The 25,513-nt window shown below is 32.9% G+C and overlaps 1 protein-coding gene across 6 annotated transcripts in view; it reads right to left on the bottom strand.

Annotated features, from left to right (window-relative positions):
* The window catches only part of PCCA (propionyl-CoA carboxylase subunit alpha), a 338,552-nt gene that overhangs the window by 164,369 nt on the left and 148,670 nt on the right, over positions 1-25,513 (bottom strand). For all 6 annotated transcript variants that reach the window (XM_039849219.1, XM_039849216.1, XM_039849218.1 and 3 more), the window contains 3 exons: positions 6,138-6,281; positions 4,691-4,765; positions 490-558 (listed from right to left, as the gene is read on the bottom strand). In XM_039849219.1, coding sequence (XP_039705153.1) covers positions 490-558; positions 4,691-4,765; positions 6,138-6,281 — 288 coding nt within the window. The remainder of the gene's footprint in view (positions 1-489; positions 559-4,690; positions 4,766-6,137; positions 6,282-25,513) is intronic.

Raw genomic sequence — 25,513 nt, 5'->3', positions numbered from 1 at the left:
TTCATTCTTTGCAGAAAATCCAATTTCAAAAAAAAGTGAGCAGAAAGATATCTTCTACTCATATAATTTTAGCTATGTCAATTCCACATGAGTACTTAGTGATTTCTAAAATTTGAAAAGGTAAAAACATACACAGCCTGCCATTCATTACTTTTATCAAAGGCAATTTTCAGGAATGACCAAAAAAAACCTTAATTCCTTCTCACTGCAAGGCGCTGCCTTGGTGCCATTGGTTAGATAAGGCTGTTAGGGGGTGGGAGTCGCAGGTGCAGTTTGATTGGATTGGAGAGGAGGGAGAGTATCGAACTAACATGTTGAAATTTCTCTCGAAAGAAAATCGGTTCTGCTTTCCCTTTTCCATCAGTACATAAGCACTTATTCAATTATATCACATGATTCATATAAAGGACCAATTTCAGACTTTTTAATTAAATACATCCATTGCCTTTTCAGAAGAAAACTGAAAGATCATTAAGAAATGGAACTAACTTTTGAAATCATTGGATCATAATAAATGCTAATATCACTTCCTGGTTGGATGCCACTATCAACCCGGACCTAGAAGAAAGAAAAAAATGAAATTAACTTCATATTGTACAGATATTTTTCTAACAACAAATTTAATTTCCATGGAGCAAACAGATGGATAATTTCAATCTCAAATAACATTTCAGCTTCCGGAAAATCTAAAAACAATCTAAAAAATTATAGAGACCCAATTATCTTGATCTGTTAATATGCAGCACAACATATTTTTTGTTATCTCACTAAATGAAGGAACTAAGAAACGGGGGTGGGGGGGCCAGGGGGCAGCCTTTATACATCACTATCCCGGGATGCGTTTGTAGCTATTTGATGGTGCCTCCAACTGAAGCATAGCATGAATGATGCCCCTTCTAATCACACTCCCCACTGTACCCTTCTGAGAGTTGCAACGAGGACCCCGTCAAGCCAATGCGGCAGGACTCGGGAGCTCTGCTCATCAACTCCATAGGAACACTGGTCTTGTGGCTTTCATGTCTGTAACACTTTCCTTTTTTGCTTCACCCTCTCAACTGTAAAACACTTTTTTTCTGTTACTGTTAGTCCCCTGAGACTTTAATGTTTACACAGCTTTTCTCATGGCTTTGCTTTGTAAGGACACAGCCCCAATTAGAGTTCTGATTTTGCGATTTTCATGGGGAAAAAAAATAGCACAAGTTCAAAATATTCTTTTGAAGAGCCTGATTGCTGTTAACCAGCCAACAAGTTAGTTAGTACATTGCTGATTCTTGTTTTCATCTCCCAGTTTGATACCAGCAATAAGGCACAGAGGTTAGCCATGTAAAACTTTTAAAATGAGCAATTGCCGAGGATGCAATATTTATTAAATTATTGTGCCTAAGTTTTGGAATCTGAAGTATTTAAAAGCTAATCAAAATACTTAAGACTGTCAAGCATGTCCTAGGGGTCTTGAGGATGGAAGAATTCAATCGAAGCTGCTAGAACAGCAGGACTTTGATGCCCAACATTGTAAAGGGGTGGGAAGAGAAGAGCGGAAGCTCACGTAGCTCTTCACCTGTGGGAAGAAGCCTTCCTAATAAACAGCAGCTCATCTGTCTGCAGCAAGGCAGAAAAAGGTCAACTCAGCGGCTGTTAGGCCTTTAATATTTTAATTTAGGCAATTATCAAGGGACCACATGTAGAACCTCTTGTCTAGAATATCCACATGAGGGTATGATGATGGCTTTATTATACAGTGACATCAAAAGATAAAGCATAGTTTCATTCTCTTAAAAAAGTCACATTATTATTATTCTCTGTAAGATTTTAGAAGATAACATAACCCAGAGTACATTTATTTCTGTATTTGCAAACGGAAACAAAAATATAGTTAGTTGTGTCTGCATTCATATTCATATAAACAAAAATCTTAATTTTAAATGAAAGCCATTTGGCACACTTAAAAAATATAGTTGGCTTTCTATTTTCTGAAGACATCAGTACATAAACTGAAGTTCTACAACATTCACAGTGTTAATAAAAAGTAGAAAAGAATTAATGAGGCAACTGTGGAAGCAATAATAATCTCTCTTCTCCCCATATTTAAATAGCCCCAAAATGGCAATTGGCAATCAAGTTACTACACAGAAAAGACATCTCTGAACTTTCATTTTCTTAATTTTAGTGGCAAAAAAGTTAATGAGCTAATTTTACCACCATGTATTATTTAAAACCATAGCATGCCTGCTATAGCTGTGTTTAAAAAAGAGATTGGTACAAATTCTAAAATTTTTGACTTTAAACATATCCTACTATTCACTACCTAAACTGTTACGAAGCTAATGTGGAACTTTGATGTTTAAACCACTGTAAAATAACAGACAATAAAGAATATTTATTACTTACTCCTATAGTTCATACCTTAAAATTTTAATTACCTTGAATAAAACCATCCTAAGAGTTGTTATGTAGGGCTCTTAGATATAACTGTATCTTTATTATTTATTAAAATTATGGTCACAGAAGATATATCATTTCAATTAAAAAATATGTAGAATAAAATCAAGACATAATCAACACATAGCTTTATATAAGCAAATTAACATTTCTGATTTAAAAGTGTAACGAAGTATGAAAACTCCCACTTACAATTTACTGTTTATGCATCTTTTGCCAAATAATCAGCTTTTTAAAATTTCTAGCAATGAATTAAAAATCAAGTCAAGTCTCCATTCCTTCATGTGAAACAAAGGCTATACAAAAAGATATGTTTAGCTTTTTACACTAAAAGCCTTAAGAATAAAGTCAAGTGGAATTGAGAAGAATAAAATTGTGGTCTGAAAATAACAAATTTACAAATATGGTGACCAAAGATAAAAAGAAAACCTTTATCTTCGCCATATAAATTTTAGGCTTAAACAAGAACATGAAAAGTACAGTTTAACTCTGAAGTGTGACCAAAATGGATAGAGCCGTAAAGGGTTTCCTGAATTAAAACTGATCTAGTTTAAGAAGGCAAGGAGAAAAAAGCACCACCACCACCAGCACCAGCACCTGTGTATGAGAGTCTCAAACCACTGCTTGGAAACCTCTGGCATAATTTAAATGTCTTTTTTCTGTACCAACAGTGGACCCTGTGACACTATCAGTCGTCTCCCCCCTTCGTTCTCCATTCACCTCTCTTCCCTCACCACAACTCCCAGCCCGCCATGTCTACCTGACAAGTGACAGCCCAATCTGATTAAATGCTTCCAAGGGAGGGGACTCGTGGGCCTCCATGACAGGCCAAAAGTGATCACCATGGAGATACATAATTACAGCTGTCAACGCATCTACTGTCCTGCTGACATCAATTTGATTGCTCCCAGCAATAATGATAGACAAAGCTTAGTGTGCACTCTCCCGCACCCAATCACTTTATCTATTCCTTGGTCCATTTAGCTGACATGCAACATTCACACAAGCAAATAACAGCAGTAAGCAGAACATTTAAGGCATTTTAATTGTTTTTTCTTTCTATGGATGGCTCACAACTGCAAATGTTATTACATAAAACTCCTGCTGCAGCATTAATTGAAGAAAGATTTGGAGGGACAAAGACTGTAGGGGGTATAGTTTGTCCATTATCACTTGTACTTTCAACAGGTCTCACATTTGAAAATTGCAAATTGCAAAAACTTGCGAGGGCAAAATGTTTGACATCCTGTTAGCTATTACAACATGGTGAAAACTTCTAACAACTAGAGTAATCATTATGAATTCTTATTTAATACTTTTTTGTTTGATTAAAAAAATGTTTAGATGTGTCCCTATGATACTTGTTTTCTCATCTGCTATTTAACGTCACATAATGCCTGTTAAATCTTTACAATTTTTTTTCTGCCTTCAGGCTTTGAACACAGCATGGAGTCTCCTAGCCTAGAAAGGGTCAAGTCCCTTTAGAAAGCACATGGGCAAAAACAATTTAAAAAGTGAAATAAATCATATATCCAATAACATCTTCAAATTTAGAATTCTTCCTGTAATCTTTCACCATCTTCATGCCGGTAATCAAACTGAATAATCATATTCACAGATGGTACAGCCTTGTCATCCACCGCTAACATCATGTCATATATATATGCACTTATTACCTTGATTAAAAGAAAGGGTATGTCCTTGTTCTTTTTATGCAACAAAAACTATCTACAGAACAACTATTAAATATAGAAGAACTATGGAATAGACAGTGATCACTCTAACTGGTATAAATAATATGTACTTCTTAAAGTCTGTGACACCAGAATGAGGTAGTTTGTTTTCCTTAATCCATTTCAATTAACAAGCTAATTTTGTGCTTGAATTTCTTGACATCTGACTATATAGGGAAGCTGGATTCGATTTATTGAAAAGGATAAATTATAACAGAAAAGTCATTTCCCATTTTCCATGCTCTTTTTATTTACAATTTTTCCAAAGAATTAGGAACATTGTAAACTATCATTTATTTAGAAGTTGAATGTCCCCGACTTCCCCTGTCAAGTGAATTCTGACTTTCCTGCACATCATAAAGTACAAAGTGTTAAAAAAAAAAAAAAAACCTGAGATTTCCCATGAATTTCACTTGTCCTTCAATTTACACCATTTGGTGTTGACATACTTTAACATACAAGTATAATGTAAATCAAGATTTTTAACATTTACTTGATATTATAGCTTAATGACTTACACCAGGTAGATGTATTGGTTCTTGGTACTGAGACAATCTCCCAGTAGATGGCAAACCAAAAGACTTGTAGGGGTCCTGAAAGTTCAAAGGAGAGGAAACAGTCTTTGAAATATAAATCAGCACAAGTAAGGTTAAATATTTATACAATAAAGAAGCATTTTCAGGCCTATTTTCAATACACTGTATTTACCAAGTCACAGATTTCAGAATATCATTGTCTTATACTCACTCTAGATAACTTAGAAGTGTATTTAAAAATCAAACTGAAGTGTAAGCAGAATTTAGTCTGACATTCATCATATTTTATTGAAACTGGTAAAATTCCAACTTCTTATAAATCTTAGAATGCCTTGGGCAAAAATAAAATAACCTAGACACTATATCAAAACATAGTCAAGTTCAGAACAACAAATGTAGTACACTAAAGATATGTGTTTTTCTTACTCTCAAAACAGCTCACATATGGTAAAATTTGAGAATTTTGTTCTTCAAATAAAGACCTGAAAAGAAACTTTGCACATGCTGCTAAATATGTGCTCTAATTGTAAAAATCTTAGATCATCAGAATAAATAATACATAAGTTCAGTGTCATAACAATAAGGAAGAAAAGAATACCACTTAAAAGATAATAAAAAGAACAATAACAAAGCCAAAACATTTCCCAAGATCCTTAAAAAAAACACTTCAAAACGACTTCTGATATTCTTAAACACAGATACTGCTAATTTATTTTTTATTTCAACAAACAGGCTTCGATATCTGAAAGTAAAAGATAGGATAAATATTTTCTTGTATTCTAGTTTTAATCATTTCAAAAAAGCATTTTCAGAGTTGACAGTTCTATCATCTGATTTATATAGTTATAAAATAATGTAAAAGTATTGAACTGAGAATTTATGAGTAAAATTCATAATTAAAATTATGAATGAAAAGTTTTATCAAAAGCTTTGCAATTTAAATTTCAGTTGTTACTTTTATGTAATCATAAGGGGCAAACTTTTAGAAAAAAAGTTTTTGGAAAAAATTTAAGTAAATATTGAATTAAAACTAGCATGTAACAAGAGTAGGCTCTTAAAAAAAATACATACAGAAATAAATGTTTATTTCAAATGTGGTTTGAAACAAGCAAACAAAAGGCAAACAAAATAAAAACCATGTCCCACTGATGCACAAGAATATTTAATGTTTTCTTATCCCTTAAACTGACTGGTAGCTATTTCTCCATCCAGGAAAGACACATGAAAATTAATTAAACTCAATCCTTTACAACTATTTTGGACTATGTCAAAATTATCTAACCTTTTTATCTGGTTCAGTTCTGGATTACATAATCAAATACTTGACACAGGTTAAAAACCCTAACTTCGCCTTTTTGTTTAGCTAGACTTAGGGTCCTATGACTTGAGATACAACCACTATCCTTCCTCCCAACATCACTCATTTTACCTCAGCATAAACCCGACATTCAACTGCCCAGCCGTTGATGGGAATATCAGCTTGTTTGTGCCTGAGAGGGTAACCCTTGGCAACACAGATCATTTCTTGGACTAAGTCCAGGCCAGTAATGCATTCTGTGACAGGATGCTCAACCTGCAAGGCCAAGATGTGCCAGTCAATGGGTAGAGGAAAAAGTAAATAAATAGAAATAAGCAAGAATAATTTCGACAATTTCTGGGTAAAATAAGGTTAATTACATTTAACATTTAATCATACTTGACTAAAAAACTAAGAATAAAATTAAAGAACAAACACAATATAGCACAAAGTGTAAGAAAAACTAAAACCTAAAAAGTATTTGCAAATCATCTGTATTACTTTTACCAGTTTTTAATTAGATATGGTCTGGCAATGTTTAACACTTCAAATTTTGAAACTAATTTGTAACCCAAAATTACATATTTAACTGCAGTCCTCAACATGGCTGATAATCAACCTATTCTGCTACACTTAGCATGGCATCTATAGAGGCAGCTCATGATTTTCCAAAACACTAGGCTAGCCTAAGTCTCACTCGCTTGCATGCTTTCACTAACCTGTCCTGACAAGCAACCAGATTAGCGTACTCTTACATCAATGCAGTGTAGCAGAAAGGAGCAGATGGATCCTGCAGGTTGTTTTCCCTCCAGACTTACGTGGGGAGTGCTTAGCATGCACAATAGCAAAACTGAGCCAGTGAAATCACTCTGCTCTCTCAGCAAATTGCTGATAACTACTTTGGATGATGCTGTCATGGGGATCCCTGGCCTTCCATACTAACACATGGGATATACATGTACAAAACATGCAATGACATATAGGGATACTAACAAGAATATACATCATTGTAAATTTGATCAACGGCTCACAAGTTCCTAACCTTAAGTGAGCTAAAATAAAGCCACTTACGGGTAAAGAGCAGATAATCTTTCACCTAAAGACTTGAATAAGTTTGAAAATTTGAAATAAAACTTTGGCCACATCCACTGCTTCGATACCAACTTCTTTTCTCATAAAAATTAAGCATGTTCTACATGCACTTTACAATAGTTTATCATGACATGTCATATTTCATACACTCTGACGCAAGAAAAGGTCAGTGAACAAACGAATTGTCTTCCTATCTTCAACTACACTAATTGAAGGACAGGACTTAGTCATTATAATAATCTTGAAGCTTATCATAAGCAGACAATGCCTGGGTCTTTAAAAAAAGCTCTGTAAAAATAAACAGATGGCATCCATAATTAGCTCTGTGTGTGTTATGAGTTTGTTTACAGTTTCAACAACATTTTAAGACATTTTGACATAATTTTAATGACAAATCATCACTAAAATAAGCATCAACCCTTTGTAAAATAAATGTGACACTAAATAACGATCTTATTAGTTTAAAATATATATTTTTGAAAGCAAATTGTGGTTTTGTGAGAAACAAGATTCTATGTAATAAATATAAGAAAGGAACGATTGTAAAGCCCTCTATTATTGCTAGAAACAAATTTCATGTGAGAAAGCATCTTAACACTCTATTCAAGAGATGAACCTACTAGGTGCCAAGGGCTTTGTATTAATACTATTCACACATCTCTGTTAGGTGAGAAAACAATTTTAAAAGCTAAGTGAATTATTTCATTTCATCTTTCTATGTCTAGCACCCAGAAAAGTACATAATACATCCTAGGCAAATAAATATATATATTGAATGAATGAATAAGCAGCAAATCCAGAGTCACACCTATAAGTAAGTGGTAGAGGTAGCGCTGGAATTTAAGTCACCCCTAAGATGATTTGACTTTCCTGTTCTTCTTCATGGAAAAATGCATATGAAAGCATATGTTAAATTTAATCAGCTATATAATTATGCGCTGTTGTCTTTTATAAAACATTATGGAAGTTTAAAGAACCAAATTCATTATAAGGCTCTGTGCTACCTTAGAAGACCACTCTATAACTATATAAAACAAAAAGTACATTAGACCCATGAATGGAATCTAAAATGAACCCACTTTAACCCAACATAGAGTTATGTAACAGAAACATAACATTTTACAATCTAAATTAGTGAGCTCCAAGTATTTCTAAATAAAGTAATTTTAAGCAGATAATCAAAAGAACTGACTGCTCAAGACAAAATCATTACTTACAGATTTTTTTCCCAATATATACTTAGGCTCAAGTATTGCTAAAAATCTATAAAATAGTCTAACGCACCTGAATTTCTCGTGGTAAGAGAAACATCTTTTTAAAAGTAAAACTTACAATTTTAAACAGTTTTGAAAGAAATCTTTCTAAATACACCGTAATAGAATTCCAAAGTTATTCAACAGGATATGTGAAATAACTCCTTTAGATCCTGTATTATTATTATTATCAGGAATCTTGTAAGTGTAACATTGTTTAAATCAACAATGTATATCCCCCATCCCTGAACTTAGAAATGGTCTCCCTCTGCAAGTTAAACTCAATACTTTAAGACATCAGAACAGAGATATTCAAAGAGACAAAATGGCTCCCAGACCAAAATATAATTCAACACAAGTTTTAAAATGGGGATGAATATAGCGATGTTCTAGTATATAAATCTTGTGATTTAGTCAGCAGAAGTAAGGCCTAGCAGAAAGACGGGAGGGAGGTTGGGAGGGAGGAGAAGGAAAGAATGGAAGTGAGGGGAGGGGAGAGAAGAGAAGAAACAAGAAAGGACAGGACGGGACAGGACGGGACAGGACGGGACAGGACGGGACAGGACGGGACAGGACAAGGAAAAAAGAAAAGGAGGCAGGTTAAGAGAGAGTAAGCCTTACCAAGTTAGAATTTCTGAATCTTCAAATTACTGATTGGGATATATTCATCAAGGTAATGACACTCCGTAGGGTCTGTTGATATCTGATAAATCAATTTATACAGGCAATTTCCCTACCTCACCATGAATCTTTTGTTCAAAATGGTACAAACGCCTATAATCATCAAATGCCATATTATGAGACATAATCACACACAAAGACTAGAATGAGTATGTATAGTTCTATATGCTTATGTTGGATGGTCACAATCAGCTAGCTTTTTATAGTTCTCTTTGCTATATTAATTTAGTTTTATTTTTTGATTACCATCGAGTTGTCACTATTATCATTGTTTTTGTCCACATTTCTGCCACTCCCTCTTACTAATATGTTGCTTCAAATATATTTTCCAAAAAATAAATGAGATTATCAAATTCACTGGTGAGGTAAATTAGGTTTTACTTCACCTCTGAGTTCTTAATGTATCAAATTTCAAAAGTAATGAACAATCTTTCTGGCACTGTGTTGTCATTTACCTTCATAATTCTAAAAATTATAATCATAAATTCTTAGCCTATTCCTCATCAAATACCAACTAGGAAGTTTCCTCATCAAAAACAAACTAGGAAGTATCTAAAACTAGTGAGTAAAAGTTTAATGAGATATTTCCAGAGTCTCAATGTATCTCCCTATAAGATACTTATTAATGACAATGGGAAAAATAGTAACTTTATGGTGGAGAAATGTGAGACACCACCTTAACCAAGCCAACATCACCAGTAACAGGATATAAACAGGCATCATGCGCCTCCTATGCGATGCTCACAGAAGGACAATATCATTTCTGCAGTATTCCTGCCAAAAATGTCAAACCTGAATATAATCGTAAGAAAACAGATAAATGCAAAAGAGGGGCATTCTTTAAATTAAATGGCCTGTATTTGCAACAACATGGATGGACGTTGAGATAATCATGCTAAGCGAAATAAGCCAGACAGAAAAAGTTGAAAATCACATGATATCACTTATATGTGGGATGTAAACCTAAAAGCAACAAATGAGCAGGACAAACAGAGTCTCATGGACATGGACTACAGGCTAGTGCTTATCAGAGGACTATAGACTAGTAGTTACTCACGGGTTGGGGAAGGAGGTAGGAGGTAGACGGGGTAAAGAGGGTCAAATATAGGGTATAGGGGGAGGGTGAAGTGGGTAAAGGGGATCAAATATATGGTAGCTGAAGGAAAGTGGACTTTGGGTGGTAAACACACAATAGAATTTACAGATGTCAAATGATAATGGACACCTGAAAATTATATAATTTTATTAACCAATGTTATCCCCAATAAACTTAATTTTGATATGCTAATTTTAATAATGGTACTGTGGTAATGCAAAAGAAATTTTGCATTTTAGGATTTATATATCCTTCCTAATTTCTTGATTTTAGAAAATACAGACATATTTAGAGAAAAGGGGCACCAATTGTTTAAAATGCTTCAGGTAAAAAAGACAGATGTAAATGTATAGATACAGATATAAATAAAAGGGCAAAACAAACGTAAAAGTTAGTAAAGCATATTTAAAAAGTATTGGTAATATTTTACAATTTAGCAATTTTTCTCAGATGTACAATTCTATACATTAAAATAATTTCAAAATAAGTTAATAAAATTAAAGCAATGTCATTAGTTTGTTTTCATAACATTAAAATAAACATAACTGACTTAATCGACATTATTTTCTCTTCAAGCAGAATCTTCCCAATGTTAAATAAAAATAATCAACAGCAGATAATTTGTTCAATATATTTTCTTTGACTTAAATTTTTAAATATTTTATTGTGTTATTTACCTAATAATTTCTAAAACTTTAAGTATAGGTAACTGAGGCAAGTAATCCTCAAAGGAAGATTCAGACAAATTTTAATTACACACTTCAAATGAAAAAGAAACTTTGAGGAAAGTTTAAGAGGAAAAAGTCACAAAAAGTATGAAGTCATATCGATGAAATATGTATTAAGTTGGCTATTATAGAGAAGAAGGGTAATGAAAAGTATTCAAAGTTCTTTGAATGGAGGATATTTGGTTGTAATTGTTTGTCAGCTGGTAAGTGGTGGCTCAACTGCTTATTCAAAGCAGAAACTGTCCCCAAAAGTGGGAGATACAATGTATATGCTGTAACTAACATCTGTATGGCACTGAAATTCTGAAGTTCTAATATTTAAATAATGTTATTTGCAGTTAATGTAATTTTAAAATAACATCTTTATTAAATACATCAACTCTAAACTGACAGATATTACAAAGACCTGGTTTGTAAAAGCTATCTTTTATAAAGCAGAACGTAATTCAACTTAGCAAAGCAGTATAGATGTGATTGCCTGTTGAAATATGAGGAAATTGTCCTGTTATATAAAATTGGGTTTCATATGATATTTGGCATAATAAGTTTCTATCTTTTTAGTTTGTTGTTATTTCCACCTAAAAGGATAACTGATGCTTTTATTTTTGGTTCTGCTCTTTTGCTTCAGAGAGATTCTTTGTCCAGAACAGAATCTAACATATACCTATTAAAATTCTGAAGCTTTACCTCCTGAGAATACAGGATTTCAAAATAAAGATCTAAAGTTATTAGATTTTGATCCAGAGAACTCAAAGATAAAAAGCAGGTTGGGAAATAGGCCTCAACACACCACTCCTATAAACTCACCTTGAAAATAATGGCTATATTCAAAAGTGGCAGTGAAAACTAAACCAGTCTATTATAGAGTTTCCCTGTTGACCCCCAAACAAATAATCGGATGAAGAAAGGATAAGGGAACTATTATGGGCTGAATTGTGTCCTCCCCATCCTCCAAATTCATATGTTGAAGTTCTAACACTTACTATCTCAGAATATGACTTAGAGACTTTAAAGAGACAATTAAATTAAAATGAGATCATTAGGATAGGCCCTGATCCAACATGACTGATGTCCTTAGATGATATCAAGACACAGACGACAACACAGAAGACCATGTGAAAACAGAGGAAGACATTCATCTACAAAGACAGAGGCCTCCAGTAGAAACCAACCCAGATAATACCTTAATTTTAGACTTCTAGCCTCCAGAACTGAGAGAAAATAGACATCTGTTGTGTAATTCACCCAGTCTGTGACACACTGTTATGGCAGCCCTAGGAAACTATTACAAGAACAAATTTGATAAAGTAAAAATAAGGTAACAGTTCAGAACTCAAACACACCAAAATAGTTCACGAAATGCTTTAATATAGAAACCTAACTGAAAGTGACTAACAAGTTTATCTAATCATATTGTATCATAATTTCTTTCCTTCAACTTTCGAATAAAACTCAATAAATATTAAGGTAAAGTACAACATCCCCTACTGTAGTCTCAGTTTCCTAGGAAAATGACATCAAATACTCCAGAACACCCCAGTTCTGGCTTACTCTGGCTTACTCTAGCCAGTCTGAGAACTGGCCTCTAAAACTTTAAATATAATCAAAAGGTCACCTGCCCTGATATAAAGCGTCCGTTCTGTCAAGAATGGAATTTTATAAATTAGTTATATACCCATTTCTCTATAATTTCTTCTACTTCCACCAACTATGCTCTCAATCAGACACTCCAACTCTACAAGAGATCAAACTCTTTTAATGTGGAAAGTCTCGAATATTTTTTTAAATCTAAAAATGCTCTGAAATTAGAATATACTTGTTTAGTTATACGAGTTGCAATAATTCTTAATTTTTAAGTAAATAGTAAAGGGCTTACCTAACGTTTAGCAATCAAGTTGCTAAAAACGAGTTTCTAAAATCCTTCTAAAATATAAAGATCCTATGTTATGCAGAATTATCACTAATGGGATGTCGGAATATCTAGCCTCCAAAGAATCTCAACAATTCTATTGCACTTTTTCTTCCAGGAAAAAGTAGATTCCTCCTTCATTGTAGCAATGAATATAAGCTACTGACTAAGGTCTGACAAAAGGAAGATGATTTAGCTTTCTGTTCTCATAGATATAGAATTGCTACATGACCATGTTTGGGCAATTAAGATCATATTCCATTCTATTTGGGAGTTTTCTAACTCATAAACTTTGTAGACTATATAAAGGCTGCACTTCCAAAAAAAACTAAAATCTAAAAATAACCTAGATTTGGAAATTACAACTTACACACACACACACACACACACACACACACACACACACACACACGAAACAGTTCCACACCATCCCTATACACTCATCTTCAAAATAATGGCTATATTCAAAGATACCAGTGAAAACTGCCCAGTTATTAATTTATGGCTCAGTTTATCATCTGGAAAAAAAATAATAATAACTGGGCTACACTCAGAGGAAGAAGGAGTGAAAATTGGTGGAAGAAATATCAATAACAAGATGTGCAGATGACACCATCTTACTGACAGAAAGGAGCAATGATCTGAAATGATTTTTGATGAAAAGAAGAAAATGCTAAAGCAGAACTGCATTTGAATATCAAGAAAACAGAAATCATGACTACAGAGGAAATACACAACTTTAAATGAAGACATTGAAATCATTAAAGATTTTGCTTTCCTTGGTTCAGTCATCAATTCAAATGGAGACTGCAACCAAGGAATCAAAAGAAGGCTAGGATTCAGTAGGGCTGTAATGGAAGAATTAGGAAGGATCACCAAGAGCAAAGATGTGTCATTAGAAACCAAGGCTAAGATCATCCACACCCTCGTATTCCTAATTACTATGTGTGGATCTGAAAGTTGGACAGTAAAGAAGGCTGATAGGAAAAAATTGATTCATCTGAAATACGGTATTGGAGGAGAGTTCTACAGATACCCTGAAATGCCAAAAAGATGAACAAGTAGGTCCAACAGTAAATTAAACTTGAAACATCGCTGGAGGCAAAAATGACAGATCCAAAGTCGCCCTACCTTGGGCACATCATGAGAAGGTAGAGTTCTTTGGAAAAGACAATAATGCTGGGAAAACAGAGGGCAGCAGGAAAAAAGGAAGGCCAAATATGAAGTGGATTCGAGAGTAGCAACACAAGCACACACACTGATATACAACTAGACTTACTAGGATAAAAACAACATGATTTCTCAATTATGTAATTCAGTCAAGTACTTAAAGGAAAAGATGATCTCTGGGATCAAATTAATTGAAATTCAGATTAGTAGCCTGGAAGAGAAACATAAAGCAATAATATCAAGAAACAGAATACAAATACAAAGTGAGAGTAATCACGAGAGAAAAGATATAAACCTTAGAGGGTGTACCAAACCTGCAAAAAACAGTTCCAGAAGAAGAAAACTAACAGGTAGGGAGGGAGGAGAAACAGTTAACAAAAGAAGCTTTCTCTGAAATGAAGAAACACATAAATCTGTACACTGAAAGAAGAATGGAGTAAAAGGCAAAGTTGATGGATATAAACACACATATCGTGATTGAGGAAAAAAAATTCCCAAATTCCAGTGATTAAGAGAAAATTGGGCCATCTTTCAGACAGCAAGAATAAATTACCTACAATAGAAATCAGAATACATCAGACATAACAGAAGCTAGAACACTGCAGAATGCATAAACCATTGAAATACAAGAACAGAAACCTAAAAATCCTTTACTCTATCAAAGTATCATCCTCCTTTCAAGACTAAAGAAATATATTTGAGGATATGACATTTCAGAATATATCATCCATACACTGCAACTGAAGAAATTCCATGTAAATTTTCTTCTAAACAAATGAACTAGGGCAGAAATCTCAAAAAAGGGGAAAGAAAGAGAAGCTATAGTAAATTAGAGGTATGTCTAGGGGTGTGTATATAGAAGCTAAAAAAGGACTTTGCAGAGAGAAAAACTACAAGAGAAAGTCAAAAATAGCCTAGAAATATGAATTTATCTGAGGATTTTTAGTGTTAGAAAGTTAGAGGAACCCATTACATCATCTATCCAAATAATGGAGATAATGCCTATCTGAACAGGAGGATAAACATAAATACCATTTTAAAGGACCAGAGAATTTCCAATCTATCAATGGGAAACAAGAAGAATAATTAGTAATTTAATTCAAGCAACGAATAGAAAAAGGGGGAAACAAATAGAATATTAGTTATAAAACATAAGACAAAATAAATAAAATCGAGTATTTAAAATTAGAAGGACTAAATTTTCATACTAAAACAGGTCGGATTGGAGTTTTTTTATTTAAAGTTAAAAGATAATTATGAGTGACAAAGAGGGCTTTAAAATAAAAGCAGCAAATAAAAACGAAAAGTGGGAAATGTAATAGAATCTGAGTCAAGGTAGAATTTAAGATTAAAAACTTTAAACAAGATAAAGATATATGTAATGATAAAGGGCAAACAATTTATGTAAAATAGTCATAAACCTATATATATCAAATTATTGTAAATATGTAAACATTAGAAAGGCGATGAAAGCTTAGAGATGTATACTGAAGTAGTAGTAATCAATGAAATTACATAATGTCTGAGATTTTTGTTAAAATACTCAAGCTAAAGGAGCAAAACAAGGAAAAGAAGGCAAACATGAAACAATGCTTGGAAAGTAAACATGAAGCTAGGTGACAGATTCTTGAGACTTTACTCTTGTTATTCTTAAGTACTTTCATGAAAATATTTGAAAATTATGAGGGAAAAAAGAGAAACACAAGGAGAGAATAAGGAAAAGAAGGAAGAAAAAGGAAAGGAAAGAAAGTTGCAAGAGTGAAAGAGCCAAAGAAAGAAATGCAAGCTATCTTGGATGCAAGAATTTTTAGGGTAGTGAAACTATTCTGCATGATACTGCAATAGTGAATACGTGTCATAGAATGTACAATACAAAGAGTGAACCCTAATGTAAATTATAGACTTTAGTTAATAACAATGTATCAATATTGGTTCATCAATTGTAACAAATATACCATACTAATATAACATGTTAATAATAGGGGAAGCTGGGGAGAGGTTATAAAGGGGTATAAGGGAACACCTTGTACCTACCATTCATTTTTCTGTAAACCTAAGATTGCTCTAAAAAATATATCTATTTTTTAATTATGATGAAGAACTTCATATATCTCTTTCTAAATCAAATAGATCCAACAAATAAAGAAAAAAATATAGAGGGACTGAACAAATCCATAACCTTAAATAACTTAATTTTTAACAGATGATATTACCGCATACAACACTAAAGATCTACCATGGAAGGGACCAGAAAGATGTTGAAAGGCCTACCACTGAGAAATACACCAGTATCTAATGGATTCAGATCTAAGTTCTAATTTTTAAAAAACCGATGATGCCTATTACAGTCATGTGCCGCATAACGACGTTTCTGTCGAAGACAGATCGCATACATAACGGTGGTCCCATAAGATTATAATGGAGCTGAAAATTTTCTATCACTTAGTGACATCACAGTGCAATGCATTACGTAGGTGTTTACAGTGATGCTGGTGTAAACAAACCTACTGCACTTCCCATCATATAAAAATATAATACAATTATGTATAACATAATATTTGATAATGAGAAACAATTATTTTACTGGTTTATATATTTACTATAATACACTTTTATATTATTTTACAGTGTACTCTTTCTACTTATTAAAAAAAAATTTTTTTTCTATAAAACAGCATGCCATGTTCCACTGGCAGCAATCTCATACATCTCGTGTTTACTGTGTCTCCTGATGGCATCTTTTTCTCTTGTTATTTAATGTCATGTTGTTTTGTACAATAACATGCTGTACAGGGTACATGTAGCTTAGAAGTGATGTCTATATCATATAGCCTAGGTGTGCAGTAGGCTATACCATTTAGATTTATGAAAGTGAACTCTGTGATGTTTGCACAAAATGACAAAATCACCTAACAATGCATTTCTCAGAACTTATCCCAATCGTTAAGCAGTGGATGACTGTATTAACTAGACCCTAGAAAAAGAAACAATACTCCTATAGTTAGTTTCCAAACATACATATAATTTTATTACTCAAATCAGGTAAAGGCGGAATTTTAAAAAGAAATAAAAATTCAAAGTTATATCAGCACACAAAATCCAGCACAATACCAAAAGAAAATCACTATGAGTAATCAAAATTTATTCCAGGAATGTGAAGGAAATGTATCAAGAGTTCATAACATTAATAAATTAAAGATAAAAGCCATTTTTCCTTATTAGTAATAGTAACTGGTAAACAACTAGCAGTTTTGACTACAAGAAGGGACGGAGATTTTACAAGCTTCTAGAGGGAAAAAAATTTTTTCTTACCAAGTGATCAAGAGTTGGAATATATCACAATATCAACAGCAGAAATCAAAAAAAGCAAAACAAGGCCTTCAAAATGCTAAAGGAATATTATTTCCAATCCAGAATTCTACACTCAAATTCTAGAAAAAAAAAAAAATAGGAGAAACTCTTTTAGGCAAAGATTTCTTAGGTATGACACCAAAAGCACAATCCATAAAAGGCAAATTTGGTAAATTGGGCGATATCAAAATTTAAAAATTTTGTGCTTCAAATGTTACTATTAAGAAAATAAAAAGATAAGCCACAGGTTGGGAGAAAATATTTGCATATCATATATCTGTATCAAGAATATATAAAGAATTCTTACAGCTCCATTAATAAGATAATAAATAAACCAATTTAAAAGTGGGCAAAGGATGTGAGTATACATTTCAACTAAAGAAGATATAAGCACATGAAGAAAGATCTGATATCACTAAGCATTAGGGAAATGCAAATTAAAACCACAATGATAGTACTTCATATCCACTAGGATGGCTATCATCAAAAATACAACAAGCAAGTATGAAAATACTCAAAAATATATGAAAGATACAGGATTCAATTATTATATAAATCAACATATAAGGCAAAATTCACAAAAATTACAAATGAATATTTTTAATAAAAACACTTGTAATTCAAATGAAATGTAAACCTTGTATTAAACTTTATGTTTATCAAATTGGCAAAGTAACATTTTAATCATGAATGCAAAAAGAAAACAACAACAACAACAAGCAACTACTGTTCAAGAGGATGTGGAAATGTGTAGAAACTAGAACTCTTATCCATTAATCACAGAAATGTAAAAAGATGCAGCCACTTTGGAAAATAGTTTGACAGTTTCATAACTTACCACCCAGCCCAGCAATTCCACACAAGACTTATAGGTCAATATTTACAGCAGCATTATTCATAATAGCCATAAATTAGCAACAATTAAAATATTCACCAACTCGTGAGCGGATAAGTAAAATATGCGATATCCACACAATGAAATACTATTCAGCAATAAAAAGAAAAGTACTGAAACACACTACAGTAAAATGCTAAGGAAAAGTCAGACACAAAAGACCACATATTATATGATTTCTTTTATATAAAATGTCCAGAAAAAGGAAAGCTTTAGAAACAGAAAGTAATGTAATGGTTGCCCAGGCTGGAGATGGAAAAAGAGAGTGACTGCAAATATGCATAGGGATCGTCATGGGGTGATGGAAACGTTGTCCAGCTTCTGCTGTCAGTAGCAAAACTCTGTAAATTTACTAAAACCCATTGACTCGCCTTAGTCTGCCTAGCCTGCTATAATAGAATAATATAAATTAGGTAGCTTACAAACAACAGAAATTACTTTCGCAGTTCTGGGGACTGGGAAGTCCATGATCAAGGTGACAGCCAATTCAGTGTCTGGTAAAAAGCCACTAGTTCATAGATTGCATTCTTGCTGTGTCCTCACATGGCAGCAAGGGAAGGTTCCTCTCAGGGGCCTCTTTTGTAAGGGCAAGAATCCCATTCATGAGAGCTCCACCCTCATAACCTAATCACCTCCCAAAGGTCCCATCTTTAAATAGCATCACATTGAGAGTTATATTTCAACATACAGATTTCAGAGGAACACAAACGTTCGGTCAACTGCATTTATATACTTAAAATGGGTGAATCTTATAACACACGAATTATACCACAATAAAAATTACTGGTTTTTTTTCTTTAAACAATGTTAATGTAGAGTCATTTTTGCTCACGTGAATGTTATATAATTTTGCTACTATGCACTGGTTCTTAGAAAACTACTTAAAGATATGCTTTAGGAAAAAAAAGAATAAACCAACAGTGTTTAAGTCAAAGACCCAGGATAAAAGACCCAGGATAAAAGAAATCCAAAAATGAGGAAGTATAAGAATTCCTCAGGACAAGATGGGTAAATCTCAGCTAGAAGCCAAGACGCAAATGTAGAGGACAATCAGTTCAGACTACAACAGGTCAAAGGAAACCAGAAATTCTACAAAAAAAAAAAAAGAGAGAGAGACAGAAAACTCTATGTGTTTTGAATATAATGAAACACAGGACAAGTTTGTGGATAAATTCTTATAAGCATATGAAAAACTAAGCAATAAAAAAAAGGAATTTTTAGTTATAGAGAAAACAAAATGGTCCATAATCTTAAGTGACAACATGACTGCTATGAATAGTGTTCACACTGTGGTCATAATAAAATCCAAATACTGAGTTAACCCAAATGACATAGTGATAGTAGAAGGATGGGAAGTGTGCATTTGTGCAGCAGATGTGGGAAGGAGGACAATGGCATATGTCATCTTACACAGATGAAAGCTGATAGAAAAAAAAACAAAATCAATAAGGACCAATATTGATTTATCTATTAAAAAGATATTAAAAATATTAAAAGAATCAGCTAAAATCATTAAAATTGGCCAGAGCCATCAATACCAGGCTCTCCTATTAGAAGAAGGCAACAATTATCCCTAAATCAAAGTAGAGAAGCAAGAGTTTTCTCCTGCCTTTTCTTCCCAAGAGCAGAACTGGCTGTTCCCTACACAAAACTTTAGTTCCCAATACTTATCAGTTCAAAGAGCCTTCCCTCTTCCAAGTGATTTCTCATTTCTCCTTTATTTTTCCTTTTTCTTTTTTGTTTTGTTTTGTTTTGTTGCTTTTGGTAGTTAAGAGTTGATACTGTGTCAAAATGCCAGTAACATTAATTCAGCAGTTTCAAACATCATACTTTTATTCCAGGTGAAAGTTTTTCAAATGTAAAAATAACCTTATTACTCATCTTAGAATTCAATGAATACAGTATCCATGGATATCTCTAAATAATAAGTGCTTGGTTCAAAAAGAAAAAAAAAAGAACGAACCTAACCAAAGGTGAATTAAAATAAAAAGCTGATTCATCAGGAAGCTATGGTAACATGCTGACGGTGACCAAGTTAAAATACAAAACTAAGATGAAAGATACTGGGAGACTCACACCTACAGAAGAGAATGTTATAATAATGTAAAACTAATAATAAAAACAGCTAAAATGAAGAGTTAGGGAAGACAGTAGGGTTAAAAATAAATGTCAATTTCCATTAATTTTTGTAAAAGGGAAACAATACGGTCTTTGAAATTAGGATATGAAGAAATTTCATGACAAAAATATAAATGGTTTTCATAATGATTTTTCTTATTAAGAACATCCTTTAGGAATTACTATCTCTGGAAAATTAGAAACATTTATCCAATAGTTCAGCAATTTCATCATTTTAATTTCTTTTTCTTCTGTTAAATATAAATAAGCTAATTTGAAAACATATAGAAGAATAAGAGTAATGAGAAAGGAATAGTCCTACTAAATACAGTATTATAATGTATAGATATCTAAACAGTGTGGTACTGTACATGAATAAACAGTAAGGTTTAAAAAAGTCAAGTAAATAAATAAGCATACATATGAGAATTCAGTTATAATAAAGGTGCCTTCTAATTACTTTAGAAAAGTGTGATTATTCAAAAATATTTGTGACAATCAGGCAGCTATTGAAAAATAAAACTCCAGATGAAGTGAAAATTTCACCAGGAAAGATAAACTAAGTACTAGAAAAAATCATGGAAGAAAAATGTTTATCATGGAGTAGAAAAAGCCTAAGTATATCAGACCACCAAAACTAATAAAAGATTTAAAAATTCAATTGCAAGATTTAAAAACAAAAATTTCCTGCACCAGAGGAAAAAAACAATATCCAAAGTCAAAGAGACAGGCAACAAGAGAAAAATAGCTACAAATAATATCTGTAATGTTTTTATATCTACATTTATTTGTTAATCCTGCTGGGAAACAAAAGTTTCTGGATCAAAGAAGAAACCTTTGTTGCAGTGATAAAAATGTGGTACGAAGAATTTACTTTTCCAATGTATACTCTTTTCAACCATTTAGATTTTTTCTTTTACTAAGAACTACCAATTCTTAGTATTATCATTCAATAAAACAAGAAACTAAAGTTATTCATGCAAAATTACATATATTTTAGTTCATGAAAATTTTGTTAAAATAGCATTTTAACAAAATTCTATTTTTTAGTAGAGTATTTCTACTACCTATCCATATCTTTCATATACAGAAAGAAACAGGTAAGATGTGTATGGGTGGATATATATGTGAGCTTCTACCATAAGAAGTGAATACACACCATTCCAAGCAAAGCAAGTAACATAATAAAGGCATGCAGAGGTCAAACTGAAGGCACATTCAAGGAAAAGAAAGGAATCTCTCTTAACTAGCAGAGCACTGAGAGATGAAAGCCACAGGAAAGAGACTTGTGCTGCTAAAGTATCTGAATTCATCTATAAGCAACAGAAAATTGGTGACTTAAAAAACAAATAAACATATAGAATATTCTGAGACATAAATCCTGACCATACTGAGAACAAAACCAGTCAATTGAATGAAGTATTTATGCCAAATCTGGTGACTTTTTCAGTGTTATATCACTTTACGGAGAAACTCTATTTGTTATTTCAAATTTCGCTCTTAAGGAAATCTAGCAAAAGGAAGATGCTTCTCACATTTGTTACCAGAAATACAAAAGTGTAAGTTCTGAAGCTAGAAAAAGTGGTAGTTCAATCAATAAATTTCGAGAAAAAAAGAAAAGAAAATTATAGCCCTCCAGGCTCAAACTGAAACATTAATTAGAGGTAACACATATCTTAGAAGATAAAGAATTTGGTGAATGTGCCTTAAGTATTATAATTTAAGGTTAGTAAATAAAGAAAATCTAGTAAAAGAATATTTGATTTGTTTAAACAGCATCAGAAAGAAGTCTTTGAAACATGTAAGAATGGTTTTCTGAATACTACGAAATCCAGGATTCTTTTTCGTGTCCCCAGTTTCAGCCTCCCACTATCAAATATACCATCACACAGATGCATTCCTAAAAAATCAAAATTAATTTGTCTGGTAATTGACAGGATTACTGTCACTGGAATTAAACGCGAGAGAGAAAGCAATATTAAACATTAGATGGGAAACAAAGGTATCAAAGTGTGTTATTAAATAATATAGAGTTTAGTACTGGCAGATCTCATATCATAAAATTCCTTAAGAATTTAATTTTTTTCCTGAAATTCATTTATAATCTTTTTTGAGAATGTACAACATAATTTTCTGGCAAGCCATTCAAGATACAAAATGTAAAGATAAATACCTAAAAGATATAGATGGACTTCATAGAATTATTTGATATAAATATCAACTTTTGGAGGTCCTATATCGAAAATAACAATGAGACAAACTTGAAAAAACTTATGGGCTGAGATAAATGAGCCAGAAATAAATGGGGAAAAAAATCACAAGAACTCAGAATCAAAGTGTTCTAAAAAAAACCACTTGTTATTAATTCCATAAATTCTGATAAAGCAACCAAACTAAACAATTTAGTATCTCTTGTATATAGAATATAATACAAATGTTTTATAGTCACTTCAAATTGCCCTCAGGATATTATAAGCTATTATTCTCATCATGACACAATAAAGTCTCCATTCTAATCAAAAACATGAGTTCCCAACTAATTATCTAATTAGATAATTTTGTTATAAAGACAAGGTTAATCAAAATTAAATTAATCTCCAAAAGGAAAATTCTGTCACCTCTAATCATATTCACAATAGAGAATAGGCTAAAAAAGTGATTTCAAAAGAAGTATCTTAAGTTTTAAGCAACAACTTCTGAGTTAATAACCACATAAACTCTATAAATATTTATGATATTAGTCTCGAAATGCATCTAAATACATAATTTCTACTGTAGCAAACAAAAATCAGTCCCATTATTTGGTAGTTATAATTTATTATAACTGTAGGGTCATATTTTTCTTTTTTACACATAACTTATAGATTAAAACTTTGGTGACCATATTCATTTGAAAATGGTGAACTGGTACTTGACCTTCACTCTAAACTCCTTCTACAGTACTTTCCTATACTACAGAAGAAAGAAGATTTAAAAACCTATTCCCAGGCTCCCTTCCAACTGAAGTTCTCAATGCAACTGGATGAGGTTCTGAATGTGTCAATCAAACTCATATGTATGAGATTTGGAAGGGAAAAGTAGGGCAGCAGTGAAGCATAAGGCATCGTTCTGTGGGTTTCCCTTGTCAAGAATGAGTGTGAGTGTAGGAGTTTTCTGAAACAGTATCCCAGCATCCACTTCCTAGAGTTGGTTTTGGAGGGTGGGTGTTGAGACTCGGGGCACATGTTTACCTAATCTACAGGCATAACGTATCTCTAAATCCATCTTCTTGGGACCTGTGCTCACAATTACCTGGGCCTAGGTAGCAGCTCGCAGATGGTATTTCAAATTTTGCTCTTTAGAAGATAAAGAATTTACTCTTTTTAAAAAATATCAAAGAGTTAAGAATATAGGAGAGAATTATCAGCCAAAACCCAAAACTGAAAACAAAGAGACAGAAGTCTAACACGTCACATCATTTTGGCCTAAAGCCATTTGACATTCCAGAAAAAATAACCAGGAATTTAAGCTGTACTTCTGGTGGCATTGCAACATTAAAAGTACAACCACAAAGACCAGGGATCACCAAAAAATAGGACGATGATGAACCACCCCCACTTCAAGTGGAGGCCATGAAGAAATGCAACCTCAGGATAAGAATGAACTGGAAGAAAACCAATCATCCTCTAGAACAGCAACTGGACTTTGTATGCCCTTGGGAGTCCATGGAACCTCACACTTTGAACTTGCATTACTGCATGTAGCAGAAAAACTGAAAAATCTCTATACAAAAGAATTATCACTCTAGAGTTCAATTTATTAATAAGAACAATTTTTAAAATAATCTGTATAAAGATAAGAAGGCATACAAGGAAGCAGACATCACAACCAAGAAGTAGCAAAGACAACAGATACCAAAGAAATCATAAGGCTCCAGATATTGAAATGATCAGACGCACACTACAAAACAAATAAGTTAATTATGTTCAGGAAAGGAATGTCAAACTTAAAACTTGGTTAGGAGATAAGTGTTGAGTCATATTTTTTAAAGAACCAAATAGAAATTCCAAAAATATAAATTAATAAAACTAGGAACTAAATGGGTTATTAAATATAGCTCAAGAAATAGTAAGAAAGATAGGTCAGAAGATGTCCAAAAAGGCTGAAAAATATCAAAGAGAGGGTTAAAAACACCAATGGTATACTAAGAAGTTATAACATAAAAGTTTTTTATATATAAATAACTGGAAATCCAGAAGAAAGGGAAAGAGATTTATCAGAAGTGATAATGATGGAGAACTCTCAAAAAATGTTGCAAGGTACTAATCCATAGACTCAAAAATTCAATGAATTCCAAATATATATGTACATTAATCAGAAAAAACTGAAGGAAATCTGAGAAAAAAATAAATTCCTAAATGGTACTAAAAAAGTAATTATCCCCAAATAAGCAGAAACTGGAATGAGAGCTGAAGTCTCAACAGAAATAACTAGAGACACAGAAATAATATCTGCAATGAGTTGAAAAAAATACTGGCCAAACTAAGAATTCTCAGACTAAAAACACCTTTCATGAGTAAAGGACAAAATAAAGTCATTGGCTGTCAACAAAGAGTTCACCACAAGCAAACCAGTGAAATAAGAAACATTGGTCTCTGCCCCTGATTCCTGACACAACACTCCAAAATCCCTCATAATATTTTGAGTGAAAAGAGCACCTTTTGTTCTAATGAGGTGACTCTTGATGGGCTCCTGAATGGACACTGGTCTGTGAAAGGATCAAGCCAAGATTAAAATCATGAAACTTTCAGTTTCATGAAACCATCACCCTCCTCTGGAGAAGGAGAAGGGCTGGAAAATGAGTTAATCATTGATTATGCCTACGTGATGAAGCTTCCATAAAAATCCCTAAAGTATGAGATTCAGAGAGGTTCCAGGTTGGCAAACATCCCCATGTGCCGGGAGGGTGGCATGCTCCAATTCAATGGAGCACTGAGACCCTTCTGGACCTTGCCCTATATGTATCTCATCTGGCTGCTCGCTTGTATCCTTCATCATAGCCTTTATTATATAACAAGCTAGCAAATGTAAATAAATATGTCCCTGAGTTCTGTAAGTTGTTCTAATAAATAATCAAATCTGAGGAGGGAGTCCTAGAAACACCAATTTATAACCAGTCCATCAGAAGTTATGAGTTAAGGAAGTATGTTGTAATGTATGTATATAGGTTCTACCA

This window comes from Pteropus medius, unplaced genomic scaffold (genome assembly GCF_902729225.1).
Source record: "Pteropus medius unplaced genomic scaffold, Ma_sr-lr_union100, whole genome shotgun sequence".
In the NCBI taxonomy this organism is placed as follows: Eukaryota; Metazoa; Chordata; class Mammalia; order Chiroptera; family Pteropodidae; genus Pteropus; species Pteropus medius.
The sequence above is the reverse complement of the archived record's forward strand: the minus strand, read 5'-3'. Positions and strand labels throughout refer to the sequence as shown.